The sequence below is a fragment of the Mobula hypostoma genome, chromosome 8 (assembly GCF_963921235.1).
Source record: "Mobula hypostoma chromosome 8, sMobHyp1.1, whole genome shotgun sequence".
Classification (NCBI taxonomy): domain Eukaryota; kingdom Metazoa; phylum Chordata; class Chondrichthyes; order Myliobatiformes; family Myliobatidae; genus Mobula; species Mobula hypostoma.
The window spans coordinates 134,449,705-134,469,326 of NC_086104.1; the positions used below are offsets into that span (position 1 = coordinate 134,449,705).

The 19,622-nt window shown below is 42.5% G+C and overlaps 1 protein-coding gene across 1 annotated transcript in view; it reads left to right on the top strand.

Annotated features, from left to right (window-relative positions):
• Positions 1–1,070: 1,070 nt before the first annotated feature.
• The window catches only part of LOC134351210 (deleted in malignant brain tumors 1 protein-like), a 242,193-nt gene continuing 223,641 nt past the window's right edge, over positions 1,071–19,622 (top strand). Inside the window, exons 1-3 of the mRNA XM_063057320.1 lie at positions 1,071–1,168; positions 10,199–10,231; positions 10,849–11,163. Coding sequence (XP_062913390.1) covers positions 1,123–1,168; positions 10,199–10,231; positions 10,849–11,163 — 394 coding nt within the window. The 5' untranslated portion in view covers positions 1,071–1,122. The remainder of the gene's footprint in view (positions 1,169–10,198; positions 10,232–10,848; positions 11,164–19,622) is intronic.

Below are 19,622 nucleotides of genomic sequence, written 5' to 3' on the forward strand. Positions count from 1 at the left end.
TCACTACCTTTTGTTCTCTCCAAACAAGAACTTCCCTGCAAACTTTCAAATGTGTCCGGCTCCTCGTCTCAGCTGCAGATTGTTCTGTCACTCATCGTTCTACATTGCTTTGGAGCATCTGACTCCTTGCAACTGGATTTCAATCTATGAACATCAATATATTTTGTAAAGAAAATTTGACTGTAGTAGAATTTTGTCATTCACGTAAAAACAAGCAGAAGGAACGTCTTCGTGAGGTGGGGCACATCAGAATCTTTATGCGACAGTGTGAGGGAGAAATCGTATCAGTGAAAGAAATACATTAAGCAGTCTCGGAGATGACGATCCCAGCGAAATATATGGAGAGATGCTGAAAGCTCAAAATAATAACTTAAAATACATTTTAAGACCCATTAAAATGATCATGGGTGCTGGAGAATATTAGTCCCTTCTAGGGGATTGAGAAATTTCTGCAAAGTGACTTTTATTGCCCGGGAAAATGACATAACTTTTTCTTTAGTCATTTCATGTGGAAATAACATAGAATATCTGATGTGACATCGGGAGATGGAGATGAATAAAGATGTATGATAAGATTTTTTTTGTTCTTTGGTTCCATGAATATTGGTCACAGAGGAAAAATAATTAAAGGGCATTCAGCACGCAGAGGCGTTTGCAAGCGTTTGCTGGTAGTGTGCGTCGGGACGGGATCTCGAATCAATTGTTAAAGTGGTAAACTATGCCGTGGGTAGGTGACAAATGAGAAACATGATCACAGACAACGACCACTTACACTAAAACACAGTCTTTGCAATGGGCTCAATGATCCTCACGGCGCCAATAAATATATATGCCGAAATGGTTTTAGAGTGCAAATACTGGGTCAATGACTTTACTCAGTTCATTGGTTTCTTGGGAGGAGGTGAAAATGAATCCGAGAAGTCCATGAAAGGACATGTCCTTTCTCATTGGCGCATTTCAGTAAACTGTCGTTCATGCCTACATATTGTGAAAATCTATTGGTAGATTTTTTTTGCCATAAAAAGTGGCTGTCAAAGAGTTAGCTTTCAGATCAGTCGGAATGTTAGAACATTTTAGAAGGTTTAAACTCAAGAGTCACCGCTGTCACTGATAACTACGAGAATGCTGTGGTGGTTGTCGGCACTGCTTATGTTGCAGATCTGGAAATGTGAGTTTATTGAGATTATTCTGTTACTGGCGTGTTGTTTGTTACAAATGTCTGGAGTACTTTCGTGTAATGTTATCGCTCTGTTACCAATAGATGTCGAGTGCGGAATACATAAATGTGATTCTCTCTCAAGTTTGATATTCTAATGAAAAGAAATGTGGATATTTTTAAACAGTGGAAAACGTCTTTCTCCTGTGAATTGCTCACCTATCCAAATCAAATATTAATGTGACTTCATTATCAGAGACAAATGGCAAAAGTGATCAGAAAACGGTCGGATTTATTTCTAAATCGAGATGATAGAAATGGAGCACTGAAATTTTGTATTGACGTTGCAGTTAAATTGAATACATATTTTGAAAGTTTTTTTTTCCCTCTCTTTCTCTTTTATAAGTATGGTTTCATACCTTTTTGGCCCATTATAAGTGTTTCCATTAAATCATGGACTTCAGATTTTGAACTTATCACTGAGATTTCTATCAAACAGTCAATAGTGAAATTGTACCTAAACAACGTCGTTGTGTATCTTAATGTTACACTTACTAAAACCCATCAGACCTACTGAGGCATAGGCCGCCGACATGCCCGAGTAGCTCGTTGGACCCCTGAGCCAGAAATGAGGTTTTTATAGCTTCTGTTGTTGTTTCTATCGCACTGGATTTCTTTGGGATTGGGTTGCTAGCCCCGTGCCCAATTCTCCTCTTTTCTCTGCCTGGCTTGGGACCGTCCATGGGGATGTTTCTCATAAACACCACATCCGCAGCATCTGTGAATCGACATGCTAAATTCGTTATTAATTTGAGCTTATCAGGCCTGGTGAGCAAGAACTGTTGGGACACAGCGCATCGGAATTTGGAGTTTAACTCACTGAGCTTGAACAGACGCCGAAACTGTAGCCGTTAAGAGCCTCAACGCTCGCACACATCCTTATCACCGGAAATTATAAATTACACCACTCTCCCCAACATCTGAACCCGTGAAGTGTATAAAATTTTTAAAAAAGCAGTTATTTCAGATTTTGAAAAACCTTTTCAAATTTATCCTGGTTTACACCGAACACTGTTAAACTTAACACTGTTGGTATTATTCTTTAATACAACACTTGAAAGCTAGTAACAGTGGAACTTCCAGACAGTGCTGCAGATTAATTATTCTTCAAATTTCGTATCTTCAAATATGCGATATTATTTAATTCTGCATTTTAATTCAGCATTTTTGTACGTCCCGGAGAAAACAAACACATCTTTTCTCAGTGTATTTTCCCGAGTTCTAATCTATAGATGTGAAGAGTCGCAGATGTCATGATTTTGAACTTTCTTCCACTTTCGTGGTCTCTCTGTCCGGGTTAAAGTTACCGTGCAGAGTTTTGTGAAAATGGCGACTGTATTCTTTATCTCCTTTCAGCACAGTATTTCTTCGTCTCATAAAATCCCCATGTACAAACTAACGAGTAATCTGAACCGATATTACAAACGGAATACTCATCGGAGTTTTTCAGAACTGAAGAGTAGTCACTGTTGCGAAACAACACACCGGAGTGTAGTGTGTATAACTCAGTGAACGTGAGCAGCAGCCAACGCTGGAGCTGTTCCTGGTTGAACGCTCGCACCCGTTCCTATCAATGGTAATTATCAGTTACCGCTCTTTCTACCACCGCGCGGCACAGTGAAGGGAACGAGCTTGAACAATGTATTTTAGATCAGGTTTTGGACACGTTTTTCATTAATAAAATCATTTTGTTATGCTGAGAACACTTAATATTGAGAACAAGAGAAATCCGCAATTGCTGGAAATTAAAGCAATATACACAAACATGTCCTGATGAAGGGCCTCGGCTGTTTACGTTTTTCCACAGATGCTGCCAGATGCATGTTCCTCCAGCATTTTGTGAGTACGCAGAACACTATTTTTTGTTACTGTTCTTAAATGATTTGAAGGATGCTAACACTGAAACTTGCATACCGATGATAATGTGTTGGAATTCAGTTAGTTATCAAATATCTTCGTTTATGTGTGATTATATATCAAACTGATTTTAAAAGATAAATGCTGTACGTTTATGCATCCTGAGAAGAGCAACCAATCTTTTTGACAATGCACTTTCCCATGTTCCATTATATGCACGCGTGGAATCGCATTTCCTGAGCTGTTGAACTTTATTCCACATTCCGTTTTCCTCTGTCCAAGTTAAACGGCAGATTTTAGTAAAATAAACACGCGACTATATTCTTTATTTCCTTCCGAATATTTTATTCAAAACGTTTATTGCTTGACTGTCAAATAGCGGGAACCTTTTGGAGGACAGCACCATCAAATAAATGGGAAATTGAGTTAACATTAAGTTGCCTGCTTAAAATTTATGGAAAAAAAGAGAACAAAATAGTTCCCTCTTATTCGGCAGATACAAACTATTTTATGGAGTGTTACTATGTATATTGTTTACTTTTAGCTTCTCTGTTGCATTTTTCTGTCGTTGGCTGCCGCTTTTAAAATAGAATATGGCATCTGTAAACTTTTAATCGCAGGTGTATTTCACAGACGTTTCACTCCAAGGAATAGGGGTACACAAATTATAACGTTTTTGACTTCTTTTTCGGGATTGTGATATCCAAGGGGATAATAATTCTGTGTATTTAAGAATAACTAAAGCTGGTCAGAATACAAAAACATAGCGATTTTATCCATAAGACATACGTAGAAATTGGACCCTGAGAGACACTATTTCACCCTGCAATTATTGTTCAGAACTTCGCATTAAGTGAACATCTAAGAAACGCCAAAGTTAATTTGTAATATACGGTAGCATTTAAATATACGTACACCTGCGGAACTTTAAATAGCAACATTTTCTTTCGTTATATTTGCCGTTGCAAATAAAGATAACTTAAATTCACCGTCCGAAAACAGAATTATATCGTCATGCAAACAAGGAGCATGCAAAGATCCGCGTCCACTCACCGAGTCTGCTCTGATCAGCAACAACCCCTTTATAAGTTATTCTTTTTCGCAATTTCCTTCTTTCTCAATCTACTGGCATGGTTTTACCATTCACCCACATAAAAGAGATAATTTATAGTGGTGATTCAGCTTATCATAAAGCCGGTCCGTGTATATATTTAACGCGGAAAATGATCGTTTTATTATCTGTCAGGGTATCAAAAAATATGGCGAAAAGGCAGGTGTATGGAGTTCAGTGTGAAACAGGAGAAATTCTGCAGAAGGTGTAAATCCAAGCAAAATGCAGAGAATGCTGGAGGAAGTCAGCAGGCAAGGCAGCATCTATGGACAAGTGTACAGCATTCCTCCTGCCGAAGGGTCGCTGCCCGAAACCTCGAGTGTTCCCTTTCCATAGATGCTGACTGGCCTGCTGAGTTCCTCCAGCATTTCGTGTGTGTTTATGGGGTTGAGTAGAATCCTAGAACAATAAAGATGCAATGGTGGAACAGACTTGATGGGCTGAATTGCCTTATCCTGCTCCTATGTCTTATGGTCCAAAACTGCACACAATTTTCCAATTTGAGCCTCACCAATGCTTTATAGAATTTCAACATAACAGACCAACTCCTGTACTCAATGTATTGTTTTGTGAAGGTTTTCTTTACGACCCTATCTACCTGTGACGCCACTTTCACCGAACGATGGATTTGTATTACTAAATCCTTCTCGTCTACAGCACGCCTTTGTGCGCTATCGCTCACCTAACCAATCGCAATGGCATGCCACAAGTCACAGGTCTCCAGTGTGAGAGGCAATCATATACATCCTCACTGTGGATCCTTCTGAAAAACCAATGTCTAATCCAATTTACTACTACTCCTTGAATGCCAAGCGACTGAACTATCTTGACCAATCTTTCATGAGGGACCTTGTCAAAGATCTTACAACGTCAATGTGGACAACATCCACTGCTTTGCCTTCGTCGCCTTTCCACGGAACATAATTGAAACGTTCTGTAAGATTGGTTCCATACGACGTTCCACGGGCAAACTCATGTCGACGATCCCTAATCAATCGCTGTCTAGCCAAATACCTATATACACGGTTTCGTAGTATACTTTGCAATCGCCTTCCACTTCTGATGTCAGCCTCACCGGCCTACGATTTTCTGGCGTGTTCTTACAGCTTTTATTGAACAACAGAACAACATCACCTATCCTCACATCCTGCGGTATCTCATGCGTGGATAAAAATCTTTTGCACATGTCTACCAAGGCCCCTGCAGTCTCTGCATTAGCCTCGTTCAGGTTTCGAGGGAATACCTTGTCAGAACCCGGGGATTTATCCAATCTAATTTGCCCCAAGACAGCAAACACTGCCTGCTCTGTACATTGCGTCGGTCCAAGACCTCGCTGCCGCATTGGTTCAAATATATAAAATCTTTAACTGCCCCGAGTAAATACAGATGCAAAAAAAATTCAGTTTAAGATCACTGCCGATCTCTAATTGCTCCTCGCATAAATTAGTACTCTGATTTACCGAAGACAAATTTTGTAGATTGCTATCTGTTTGCTCTTAACATATCTTTAGAAGCTCTTAAGATTCTCCCTCACCTTCTCTGCAAGAAAATAAAACTCAAGTCTTGTTTTACCGTTCCTGATTTCCTTGTCCTGTATTCTTTATACTGCTCAAGTACCTCATTTGTTGCAGTCTGCCTATACCTGCTGTGCAACTCCTTATTTTCCTTCACCAGGGGCTCAATACCTCTCAAAATCTAAAGTATATTGAAACTGTTAATCTTGCCTTTTACTCAGGCAGAAACATACAACCTGTATTTTCAAATTTTGACTTTTGAATACCTCATTCTTACTTGTACACCTTTGCCAGAATAACAACGTGTCTGAGCCTACACAGCTAGATCCTTTCTGATGCGATGGAAGTTGGCCTTTCTCCAAATTAGAACCACACCTGGAGGACCAGACCTAACCTTTTTCATAATTACCTTGAATCTAATTGCATTATGATAATTTGATGCAAAGTGTTGCCCTACACGAACGGCTGTCACCTGTCCTGTCTCCTTTCCTATCATGTGATCTGGTATTGCAGTCTGTCCAGTTGGGACTTCGATGTACTGGTTTAGGAAACTTCTCTGAACACATTGGCACCCTTAATCCTTTCCAGCCTATTAACAAAATGGGAGGATAAATCAATATGAGGAAAGTTAAAACCACCTTCGATCACAACTTTATGCTTCCTCTGTGATCTCCTTCAATATTTTCTCCTCTAAATCACGTGGGCGCTTGGGTGATAAATAATATATTCCCATTAAGATGGTATTACTTTCATAGTCCTCAGTTCGACTCAGCAAACCTCACTCCAAGCTGTTCTAACTGAGCACTCCCATGACATTTTCCTGAATAGGAATGCGATTACTCCTCCTTTAATCCCGCCCGCCTTATCACGTCTAAAGCAACGAAACCTTGGAATAATGAGCTGCCAGTCCTCCGGCAACCAAGTCTCACTAATGGGTATAATGTCATAATTCTGCCTGCTCATGCATGACCGAAACTTGTCAGCATTTCCAACAACAGTCCTTAGTCCTGACGAAGGGTCTCGGCCTGAAACGTCGACTGCGCCTCTTCCTATAGATGCTGCCTGGCCTGCTGCGTTCACCAGCAACTTTGATGTATGTTGCTTGAATTTCCAGCATCTGCAGAATTCCTGTTGTTTGGGGCCTTTCATAATCTGTTGTTGCCAGATTACCCAAAATAAGGATGAAGCAACCTGTAAACGTTGCGATATCATCTCACATTATACACATAAAATATGAATATGTAAGTAATGTTGCAGTGCCGAAGAGGAGATAATGGAAAGCATGTTATTTTGAAGCAGAGTCTTGGATCAGATCAATTGTCTTTTATGCAGTAGTAATGCTGGGGACGAGAAGTGTTCTGCTGATACAGCGTGAGCAATATCATCTAATTATTTCAAATAAAAATATATCAAAAATTCGCAGCAATCAGAGTATTGAGATGAGCAAATACGGCAAACAGATCATTTAATGGTGTTTCTGCATTTGAAGACAAACATCATGAAAATCGGTGCTTACGCCAGACGAAGCACCAAAAATACCAGCAGTGCATGGGAACTAAGAGCGGAGGATTGGGCTGATGCACTCGCATGACTTGCACAAAGCACCTTTGGTCCGGAATAAATAATTAGTGTGTCATCACAACCAATGTCCAGGGCTAAAACTCTCTGACTGCAACCTTGTAACCAGTGGTGTGCCGCAAGGATCAATGCTGGATCCATTGTTAGTAATGAGGTAAAATGGATTAGCAAATTTGTTGTTAACATCAGTATTGGCGGCATAGTGTGCAGCGAGGAAGGCTGTCAAATCTTGCAGAGTAATCTGGACTAACTATGAGAATAGGCTGAGAAATGGCAATTTAATGCAAACAACTATTCGGTGTGCAGTTCAGAAGAAGAAACAGGGGTAACGAATGGTCGGGCTGAGGTGTGAGGTAAAACGAAAGAATCTCAGATACAGATTCATACTTCCACGAATGAGACATCACAGGGAGACAGCATCGTAAGGAAATCTTTTTGGCATATTGACCATTATAAATGAGAGCTTTGAGTATAGGAGTTGCGATGTTACGTCGAAGTTGTATAAGACATTGGTGAGGGTGAGTTTGATGTGTTGGTCGCCGTACTGGTCATCTGCCTACAGGAACGATATTAATAAATGTGAAGGAATGCAGGGGAAAAATACAGTGGTGCTGGAGTGTTTGTGAACCCTGTAGAATATTCTCTATTTCTGCTTATATATGACCTAAAATGTGATATCAGATCTTCACGTTAAGTGCTAAGACTGGAGAAAGGGAAGCCAATCAAATAAGTAACACAAAACGTTGTACTTGTTCATTTACATATTGAGAAAAATGGTCAAATATTGCATGCATTTGTTGGAAAAAGTATGTAAACCTCTGAGGTAATGCCTTCCACAAAAGCTATTCAGAGTCAGGTGTTCCAATCAATGAGATTATATTGGAGTGTGTGTTGTTCAGGTGCCCTGCCATGTAAAAATACAGACAATGTCATCTCTTCTGAAGAAAGATCTCTTTGTGTGCACCCTGCCTCGATCAAAATGTACAGATGTCCTCAGAGGAATTGTTGAAATGCATGAAGCTGGAGAATGCTACAAAGGCATTTCTAAACACCGGAGTGTTCATCAATCCACAGTAAGAGGAACTGTTTACCATTGGATGAAACTCAATACTGTTGATAGTCTTCCTAGAAGTATTACCCTGCAAAGGTCACACCAAGAACACAATGTGTAATGAAGGAGGTGAAGAAGAACCTAAGGGTAACAACAAAAGACCTGCAATAATCTCTGCTCATGTATCCACCACGAAGGAAACCTCTGCTCTCCAAAAAAAAATGCTGCGATTCTCAAGTTTGCAAAAGACCATGTGGATGTTCTCCAACACTCCTGGGACAGTGTTCTGTGGACAGATGTAATAAAAATTAAACTTTTTGGCAGAAATGCACATTGCTATGTTTGGAGGAAAAGAGGCACTGCACACCAACACCAAAACCTGATGTAAACTGTGAAGCATGATAGAAGGAACGTTATTGTTTGGGGCTGCTCTGCTGCCGCAGGGCCTGGGCAGTTTGCAATCGTGCAGGGAATATTAATTAGAAATTATATCAAGACATTTTACTGGAGAATGTCAGGGTAACAGTCCGTCATCTGAAGCTTGAGAGAAATTCAATAATGCAAAAAGGCAACAAGCTGAAAGACAAGAGTAAATTAACACCAGAATGGTTAAAAAAGATGTTAATTCGAGTTTTGAATGGTCGAGTCAATATCCTGAACTTAATCCTATAGAAATATTGTGGAAGCACATGAAGCTAGCAGTTCATTCGAAGAAGCTCACCAACATCCCACAGTTATTGCTGTGCAAGGGGGTCATATCAGTTGCTGAAACCAAAGGTTCACATACTTTTTTTCTAACAAATACATTTAATATTGGATCATTTTTCTGAATAAAGAAATGAACAAGTATTGTGTTTTTGTATTACTTATTTAATAGGGTTCTCTTCATCTAGTTTTAGCACATATAGACGTCTGATCACATTTTCAACAGGGTTCACAAACTTTCTCGCACCACTGCTAAGGATGTTGCCAGGACTGGCGGATTTGAGTTACAGAGAAAGGTTGAATAGATTTGCAGTTTATTCCCCAGATCTTATTTGGGGAAGAGCTTTTTAGAGACATACAAAATTATGTCGAGTACAGATAGAGTAAATATATGCAGGACTTTTCCCTCAGATTTGGTGGTGGGTTCGGGTAAAAGATGAAATATTTACTGGGAATCAGAGGGAGACTTCTACACTCAGAAGTTGGCGCGAGCGTAAAGAACCGTAAATTCTATTGGTGGATGCGGTGTCAGTTGCAACACTGAAAGACGTTTGAATAGGTACATAGGTCGGAGGGCTGCGAAGGGCTATGTTTCAGGTGCTGGTAGATGGGAAGAGGCAAAATACTAGGTAGGCACGGATTAATGGGCTGAATGGCCTGTTTATTTGCTGTCCTGCTCTGTGACTTTTTTTTTCTTACTAAAGCTAGTTAATTTGGGCTAATTTGTGATATCGCGAGTGGGGTAGGGTAATTACCGGGGACCTAAAGAACTACTTTTCTGTGACTCATTTGCCTTACACTCGAGAGGCAGACTAATCGCCTACAGGTGTTATCGAAGAGAACTAAACAGATGTGACCTCCAACTTCACAATGTGAGGATGTGTCCAGATGTCAGCAGACCGAAAGTAATTTTCAATGCAAAAACACGATGTGAAGTAACAGCTGTCGACTCGGTATTACGCTGTCATGAAAAACGAATACATGAGAAAGCGAAACCACTCTTCTAAAACAGTTCGGTTTCCACCGCCTCACATCATTAGGACATTTCTCGCTGATGGCTTTATAAGTTTGATAACTCGAAACCCGCCTCCCATGAACAACTCCGCTTCTACGTCCTAACACGACCGCTCCACAAATAAATATAATTATGTCTTTTCTTGTTTTAGGGCGTCCGGGGGATTGTCAGCCTGACCGGTCAGGTAATCTTTCTTAATTATCATTACGCGTAGGGCTGGGTCTGATTGTCACTGAAAATCAAGCTGAGAGGTTACAGCTGAAATCCGGTGCAGTGATTCGGCAGAGAAATGACTCCGCTGACATTGTCCAAAAGTTTAAAGGTGTTCACACATTTTATTTTATTTTTGTGTGTTGAGGGTGATATCACGTTGAGACCCAATTTAACTCTTTCTCCTTTGAGCACCAGTTAGAGGAATGTCTCCTCCCGTCCAAACAAGTTTGGGTTCTGTCACTGATTTGATTAAGACTGAGTGCAGCGGGACACAGACCCGAGCAGTCTAACAGCTGTTCTCCGAAAAGAGAAAACGAACCCTCAGCTCATCCTTTCTTTTCTCTGGGAAACGCTTTGTTTTCCGGAACAACCGGATGGCTCCCGGTTCACCGGATGATTTGATTTTGTCACGTTTAGCAGTTCATGTGTTGTCTGCCACAGCCTGATTTTTCGTTGGATCATAACATAGACCTGCGGAGTTTAAATGCTTGGGGTGGGTGGGCAGAGGGAGCGGTTTACTGAGTATCCAGGAGCCGGAATCTTAAACTAACGTTAAAGATTGATCTCTCTTTAACTGATATTTTTCAGAAAGCGTGAAGTTGAGGTTGATGAACGGAGGCAGTCGATGCGCCGGGAGACTGGAGGTTCATTATTGGGGAATCTGGGGGACTGTGTATGATAATGCATGGGACCATAAGGACGCGACTGTGGTGTGCCGGGAGCTGGGTTGCGGCAAAGCGGTGGATGCCCCGGGCGGGGCTCACTTTGGAGCAGGTTCCGGACCAGTTTGGACCTACAATGTTCAGTGCAACGGAAACGAAGCAACCCTGCGGGAGTGTAAATCTAGCACTTGGGGTCATCGTGCGTTGTCTCACTCCAATGATGCTGGTGTCATCTGCTCAGGTAAAAATCAGAATTCTGTCCCTTCCATCCCGCCAGATTGATGACTCTATGATGTCCCGACTGTAAAATAATGCGGGCTGATAAACCGCCGCCAGTGACGTGAAACTAAATACGGTTATGTCGAAATTATTCCCGTCGTGTTGTGATCGCAATTTGTGTTACCGAGCCGATTTTACCGATGTTAATGAGACACGTACATTGAGTACACACTACTGGACACGACACAGCATTTGAAAGGGCTCAGCAGTCAAGTAGCATCCATGGTGCAAGATAAAATGCTGTCAGAGTTGACAGTGATCCGGAAATAAATCAGCGAGAAATGTTATACCAGAAATAATGCACATTTCACTGAGTTCCTCCATAGTATGTTTTTAGTTGTTCCATTTTCCAGCAATTGCATCGACAGAGCCGTGGAGTTGTTTTCCCTTGGGGGAAAGATTTGTGTATTCCTCTCATAATTTACACACCTCAATACATATCTAACTCCTGGTTTCTCCATAATTATAGTGCACCCAAACAGATAGCATCTGTTAATATAGAATAACAATTTCCCAAAAGCCAGATGCTGGAACTGTGAAATAGCGTCAATAGATGTTGCAATCAATGCAATCCCATATAACAAATATGGAGCGGAAAGTAGAGTTAACACCTTCGTTATATCACCATCTTTGCAAAGTATTTTTCCTTCCGTATGTCCATGTAGATCCTGCTGCAAAATAAAGTTATAAAGAAACAGCAAAGTAACTCCAACTCCCTCCATACAAGTGCTGCCTGACCTGAGGTATATTTCCAGGATTTTTGGTTTAAGATCAGATTTATTGCATTTGCGTTTATTTTATGTTGACACGACACTAGTCACGACATTGAATACTGACATGACGCTGCGTCAGTGTTAGGGTAGTATGAGAATGGCGGATCTGCGCGTCCCGTGAGCCAGTTCCCTCGTAGTATTTTTATTTGTGATGTTACCTTCAGTAACATGGAAATTAAGTGCAATGCACTTGGTCGAGACCGAATACTGTTATGTGCCGGTAATGGAGAAAATGAGTGCCCATCGTGGTAGAAAGGATGGTTAAGATGTTGGAAATGAACTCAGATGAATTACTTTGTTCTGAATGATCTCAAACAGCTTGAGCATTATGGGAGCTGATCCATGTTAGCTTTGCCTGACATTCCTGAATTTTGACTCATCAATAATAACATGATATTGGGGAGAATCAGAAGAGACACTTGCTGTGATAATTAAAGATTGCATATGTGTTGTCGCCGTAGCATTTGTACGTCCCATCTAGTTCAGGTTCTGTTCATGTTTGACTGCTAAGTTACAGGTGATGTGATGTACAATCTCAGAATGTCGAGGAGACATAATGTGAGCTGCACTAATATTCCTGACACTTAGTCAGTATGAACACATTACATCGCGTATGAGCTCATACTTGATTAATATTTAGGCTTTGCACTACCTGGTCTGGAAATGAGGTCAAATGTTAAAAAAGCAGAAGAGAAGTTCATCTGCTTGCAAGATATAGAGAAAATGCTACATAGGCTGGTGCTCAAGATGAAGCTGACTCAGTCCACAACTTTCTGCAGCTTCGTTAAATCCTGTGCGGTAGCTCTCCCACCGCAATCCTCACACACCCCATACCAGAATGCGATGCTGCCAGTTATAATGCTCTCCACGGTACAAATGTAAAAAATTGCGAGTGTCTTTGGTGTCATATCAAGTCTTTTCAAACTGGAATAAAATACATTCGCTGTCGTGTCTTATTTGTAACTTCGTCGATATATTGAACGCAAGATATAGTTTAGGAAATGCTGTCACCCAGGAATTTGAAATTGCTAACTCATTCCACTTCTGATCCCCATATGTGGACTGGTGCTTGTGCCCTCTTCTGAACCTTTCTCAAGTTCACAATCAGTTCTTTGGTTCAGTGAAGGTTGTTGCTGCAATACCACACAAATGTGTATATATGTACATGTATGTGGATTCCAGCAAGGCATTTGATAAAGTACCCCATGCAAGGCTTATGGAGAAAGTAAGGAGGCAGGGGATCCAGGGGACATTGCCTTATGGATCCAGAGCTGGCTTGCCCACAGAAGGCAAAGATTGGTTGTAGATGTGTCATATTCTGCATGGAGGTCGGTCACAAGTGGAGTGCATCAGGGATCTGTTCTGGGACCCTTACTCTTAGTGATTTTCATAAATGACGTGGATGAGGAAGTGGAGGGATGGTTTAGTAAGTTTACTGATGACACAAAGGTTGGAGGTGTTGTGGATAGTGTGGACGGCTGTCGGAAGTTCCAGCGGACATTGATAGGATGCAAAACTGGGCTGAGAAGTAGCAGATGGAGTTCAACCCAGCTAAGTGTGAAGTGGTTCATTTTGGTAGATCAAATATGATGGCAGTATTAATGGTAAGACTCTTGGCAGTGTGGAGGATCGAAGGATCTTGGGGTGCAGGTTAAGAAGGCGTACGGTGCATTGGCCTTCATCAGTCGTGGAACTGAAATTAGGAGCCGAGAGGTAATGTTGCAGCTATATAGGCCCCTGGTTAGACCCCATTTGGAGTACTGTGCTCAGTTCTGGTCGCCTCACTACAGGAATGATGTGGAAATGGTGCAGAGGAGATTTACTAGGATGTTTCCTGGATTGGGGAGCATGCCTCATGAGAATAGGTTGAGTGAACTCGGCCTTTTCTCCTTGGAGTGACGGAGGATGAGAGCTTAATAGATAGAGGTGTATAAGATGATGAGAGGCATTGATCGTGTGGATAGACTTTTTCCCAGGGCTATCAATTCTTGAAAGATCATCGTTAATGCCTCCGAAGTCTCTCAAGCTACTTCCTTCAGAACCCAAGGGTGCATTCCATCAGGTCAAGGAGCTACATCTACCTTCAGACCACTAAGCTTCCTCAGCTCTTTGTCGGTCATAATTTTCACGACACAAACTTCACTTCCTTGATACTCTTGAATGCCAGGTATACTGCAGACGTCTTCCACTGTGAAGTCTCATGCAAAATACGCATTCAGTTCCTCTGCCATCTCTGCATCTCTCAGTACAATATCTCCAGCGTTATTTTGTATTGATCGTATATTTACCCCGACTCTCTTTTATACTTTATATACTTAAACAAGCTTTTAGCATCTCCTTTGATATTAGTCACCAGCTTCCCCTCATAATTCACCTTTTCCTTCCGAATGACCGTCTTAGTTTCCTTCTGCAACTTTTTAAAAGCTCCCCAATGCTCTATCTTCCCACTAGCCCTGGCTTCCTTGTATGCCCTCTCTTTTGCTTTTACTTTGGCTATGATAATATGGTTAACTTTCAACAAATTTGCAAATGTCACCAAGATTGGTGGTGTAGTGTACAATGAGGAAAGTTATCATGGCATGCAGAAAGATCTGCATCAGCTGAAAGTATGAGCTGAAGTCGGTAAATGGCACAATGCAGGCAAGTGTGGGATTTTCCCTTCGTTAAAACCAGCTAGGATAGACGTTTGTCATGGTCAAGTCCGTGAAGTCCGCGCTCCGGTTCACAGACCAGTCCGTGGACTCCAGACTCCAGGTCTTCCGGCTGTAGGTTGTTTCAGTTGGGCTTAATCATAGGCACCTGATGCTGATCTTGGGGCTCGGAATATAAGTGGCACTGGGTTCGAGTGTGGGTGCTGGTTGGTTTCGTCAGTATCCCGTCCTCGTCTCCGTGGGGTAAGTCAGGCCGTCTTCGCCATTACCCTGAGGTTGGACTGTTCCCTTCACCTCCCCTTCCTTCTGTAGCCTTGCCTGAAGCCTTGCCTGTTTCGCCGTCAAGTTCTACCGCCAGAGCAAGACCGGAGCCTTGCTGTGTCTAAATAAGGAACTGTCTATCGTTTTTTGGAATTGTTTCTTTTGTGTCCACAACTTCGCTAGGTAGGTCCAGCCGTTTGCCGCTGCGTTGTGTTCCGAACCGTCTCTTTGTGCGGTCGCCTCCACTGGGTAGGTCCGGCTGTTAACCGCTACCTTTGGTGGAGATCGGTCTCTATGTGTTCTGCTTATGAGTCCCGGCCCTATGCCCTGCTCCCTAGGAGGGGACCTGACTCTGTGTAGAGCCCCGGTCCCAAGTCCTGTTCTCAAGGAGGTGTTCCGGCTCTGTGTTCCATGTCCCTGTGTTCCTGTCTCTCCCAAAACCAAATGACTGTGATCCTGCAGCACACATAAAAGGTGCTGGTAAATGCAGAAGGCTAGGTAGCATCTCTAGGAAGAGGTACAGTCGACATTTCGGGCCGAGACCCTTCGTCAGGACTAACTGAAAGATGAGATAGTAAGAGATTTGAAAGTGGGAGGGGGAGGGGATTATATATATAGATTTTCTTTCTCTCCTTTTTCACGCTCCGTCGCTTTCACTATACTCCTTGCCCATCTTCTGTGCTTCCCTCTCCCCTTTCTTTCTCCCTGGGCCTCTCGTCCCATGATCTTCTCATATCCCTTTGGCCAATCAACTTTCCAGTTCTTGGCTCCATCCTTCCCTCTCCTGTCTTCTCCTATCATTTCGGCTCTCCCCCCTCCCCCACCCCTCTCACATTCAAATCTCTTAATATCTCTTCTTTCAGTTAGTCCTGATGAAGGGTCTCGAACTGAAACGCCGACTATACCTCTTCCCAGAGATGCTGCCTGGCCTGCTGCGTTCACCAGCAACTTTTATGTGTGTTGTTTGAAATTCCAGCATCTGCAGATTTCTTCATCTCTGTGTTCCTGTTCCCCCCAAGACTAAAGCTACGTGTTTCCTGTTCTCCCAAGACCAAGTCAAGGCTTCCGATTCTGGTCCTGTCCATGTGCTTCGTCCTGTCGTTGTGCCTCGCCCAGCCCAAGAGAACCTTGTCCTGCCCAGGAAAACTTTGAAGAACCCAAGCCTCGTCATATCTTCGATTAGTTCCGGGGACCGAGCCCGAGACAAGACCCAAGTTCTGGGTCCTTGTCCAGTCTCCAGCTCGGAGACCAAGCCCATGCTCCTAGTTCCCAATTCCTTGTCCTGGTCCCGCTTTCCTAGCCAAAGTCCTTGGTCATGTATGTATTCCTGTCCCAGCTCCTAGTCTGTGTCCTGTCCCATCCCTAAGCCGAGTCCACTCCAGTTCCTAGTACTTCAGTATCTATGTCTTGCATTTGGGTCCGCTCCCATCGCCCACCTTAGGACAACCTTACACTGTAAACGGGAAGGCACTGAGGAGTATGGTAGAACAAAGTGATCTAGGAATTCAGTTCAATTGTTTGCTGAATGTGGCATCACAGGGAGATGGTCCCAGTGCAATTAGGTTTGAGTAGACAGTTTGCATCAGTTCCTCAGCCCTGCCAAATCATCCTATTCTTGCCCTCACTCGTGCGACCCACAGGCAATAATCCAGAGGTCACTACCCTGGAGGTGCTGTTTTTGGCTTTCTGACTAGGTCCACAAAGATTCTCATCCGGATGTACACTCCTTTCCTTTCTACTGTGAGTCACTGGTGCCAATATGTAGCAAGACTTCTGTCTGCTCACTCTCCCTCTTTAGAATGAAATGTGCGCGATCGGAAACATCCCTGATCCAAGACTTAGATGGAAAATACCATCCGGGTGTCCCTGTCGCGCACACATAAACTCGTCTCCTTTCCTAGAGCTATGGAATATCCTATCACAACTGCATTTCTTTGCATCTCTATTGTCTTCTGAGCCACAGACACCGGACACAGTGCCAGAGCACCAGTCACTGCGGTATCCCTCTGGCAGGTCATCCACCTCCACAGTATCGGAATTCATATATTCATTACAGAGAAGAACGGCTACAGGCGGACTCTGCACCAACTGTGGATTTCCCAACCTTCTCCTGATAGTCACCAAGATACGTCTGTCCTGAAACCTAGGGGTGATTACGTACCTGCAATTGGTTTATATCACTTTCTTACATTCTCCTCTGAGCCAAAGGGAATCGAGATGAAGCTCCAGTTCCTTAATAAGTGTTCTGAGGAGCTGCAGCTCGGTACAGCCTTTGCAGTTTTGTTTGTTCATGAGACTGGAGGTCTCCCAGAATTCCGACATCTCACACGCAGTACAAAGCATTGTCCCTGGGGCCATTCTCACTGCACTCCCATGCACAAACTTAGGTGTAATAAAGAGTTAAAAACAGAAAGCGAAATGTACCAGATACTCTATATCACCCAAGCCTGATGATCCAAAGCCACTGTCGACATTGAGAACAATGGTCAATGACAGCAGTCCTCGTGTTCCAATTCATCCAGGCCGACCCTGATGAAAATGTCTTTTAATTCCATTTGCTTACATTTGGTCCCAGATGCCTATAAACATACTCTTTTTATAAACACCGTCTATAGAACTTTCAAATGCTATTCATTGACCTGCCTGAAACACTTCCTGCGGCAGATCACCCATACATTTCCCGTCAAAGAGCCCACTGGTGTCGATAGGAAAAATGTTCACTTCTTATTTTGAACCCTGTTCTTAGTTTTTGTTGTTACTTTTTTTTTTCTTTTGGGAAATAGCTGTGTGTATTCTTGTGATTCACACACCGCTATAAATATATATGTTCTCCTATCTCCAAATTGTAGTACATCCGGCTAGACCGCATATGGAAATCAGGACTTACAGTTTCCCAAAATCAGATGCTGAAAATATGAAATAATGTCAATAATCATTCAAATTTAGTGTTCGGCACGTGGCCAAGTGGTTAACGCATTCGTCTAGTTATCTCAAGGCTGCTAGTTCGAGCCTCAGCTGTGGCAGCGTGTTTGTGCCCTTGAGCAAGACACTTAATCACACATTGCTCTAGTCTGTGTGAGGTGTGGCGCCCCAACATAGACTTCCAATCTGCGCCTTGTAAGGCATCAAAATACCCGACGCAGGCCTCTCATGGTCTGAGTTGACGTTCCCTCCCCAATGCGTAACTTGAACAATAACTGTATAGCGATGTCAGGGGCAAGTTTTTTTTTTTAATGAAGAGAGTGGTGAGTGCATGAAATGAGCTGCCGGCGGCGGTGGTGAAGGCGGAAATGATAGGGTCTTTTAAGAGACTCCTGGATGGCTACATGGAGCTAAGAAAAATAGATGGCTATGAGTAAAGCCTAGGCAGTTCTAAGGTAGGGACATGTTCGGCACAGCTCTGTGGGCCGATGGGCCTGTATTGTGCTGTATGTTTTCTATGTTTCTATGTTTCTAGCATGTAGAGTATGTGCAATGCAAATGGCCCAAGGTAGCATACTGTCATGTTTCAGTGATGGAGAAAATGAGTACATAGCTAAGTAGAAGGAACGTGGGAAATTGAGTCAGATAAGCTTGTTTACCCTGAATGATGTCAAGCTTCTTGATTATTATGGGAGCTCGTAAATGTAAACCTTGTCAGATCTTCCTCAGTTTTGAGTTATCGAGGATAACATGATGTTTGGGAGAATCAAATGAGACTGCTGATGAATGGTAATTAAAGACTGTAGAAGTGTTGTAGTGGTATCATTTATGTGTCTCATTTAGTCCGTGTTCACGTCATGTGTAACTTCTATGTTATGGATGCCGTGATATAAAGGCTCAGAATGTTGAGGCGAGATAACGTGAGTTTTACTGGTACGTATAGACTGAACGCAGCTCACCAGCTCATGCCTGATTAATATTTCCGCCTTGCAATTCCTGCTCAGAAAATGAGGACGAATGTTTCATTGCGGAGTGTTTCATGCGTGAAGCTGATTTCCTTGCGTGAGAGCGAGAGAGAAAAAAAAAGAACGTCACCCCCACCTTATTCTAATGCTGGATGACCTGTACTGTAATGATTCGGTCAGGACCGAAAGCTAATTTGCATATATCCATAGTTTGCAGAGTTACGGTCATGCCCATCTTCCCAACGACATTAGATTCCACATACAAACCAACAGAGATGCACACCTGATCTCAGACCAACTTTATTCCTTCTTATCTCAGCAACATGTTGTTGTTTTTCTTCTCTGTTCCACTGAAGAACATTGGACTTGAGAAGTTACGTTTTGTCTCTGTCTCCACGAAGCATCCTAACCTCCTTGTTGTTGGTCTTCCAGCGTGTTTTTGTTTGGTTCAAATGACTATAATTTGCATGGCTTTATTTGGCTTTCACATCCGATCAGATGTGCTTGTTATCTGTTTCCGAAAATCTTAAAAATGAAAAAGGCAGGGAAAATTAAAAAAGGTGACTAGGGGATTGAAGGTGGTATATTTGAAATTGCGCCGTCACTGAATAATGCAGATGTTGTATCACTGTTACCGGTCAGCATGTATTTCGTCGTAGGCATCGCTGAATCGGAGCTGAAAGATTATAGATGGTAACTTAACGCCCAAAGATTGTACATTGTATCGAAAGGACGGATAGGCAGGCTGAGGGGGTGAGGTGGGACTGGTGTGGCTCTGTTCGTCAAAAGTGCAAGAAGCTCTTAGAGAGCGGTGCCAAAGAATAAGAAGTCCTTTGATGAATTGTTGTA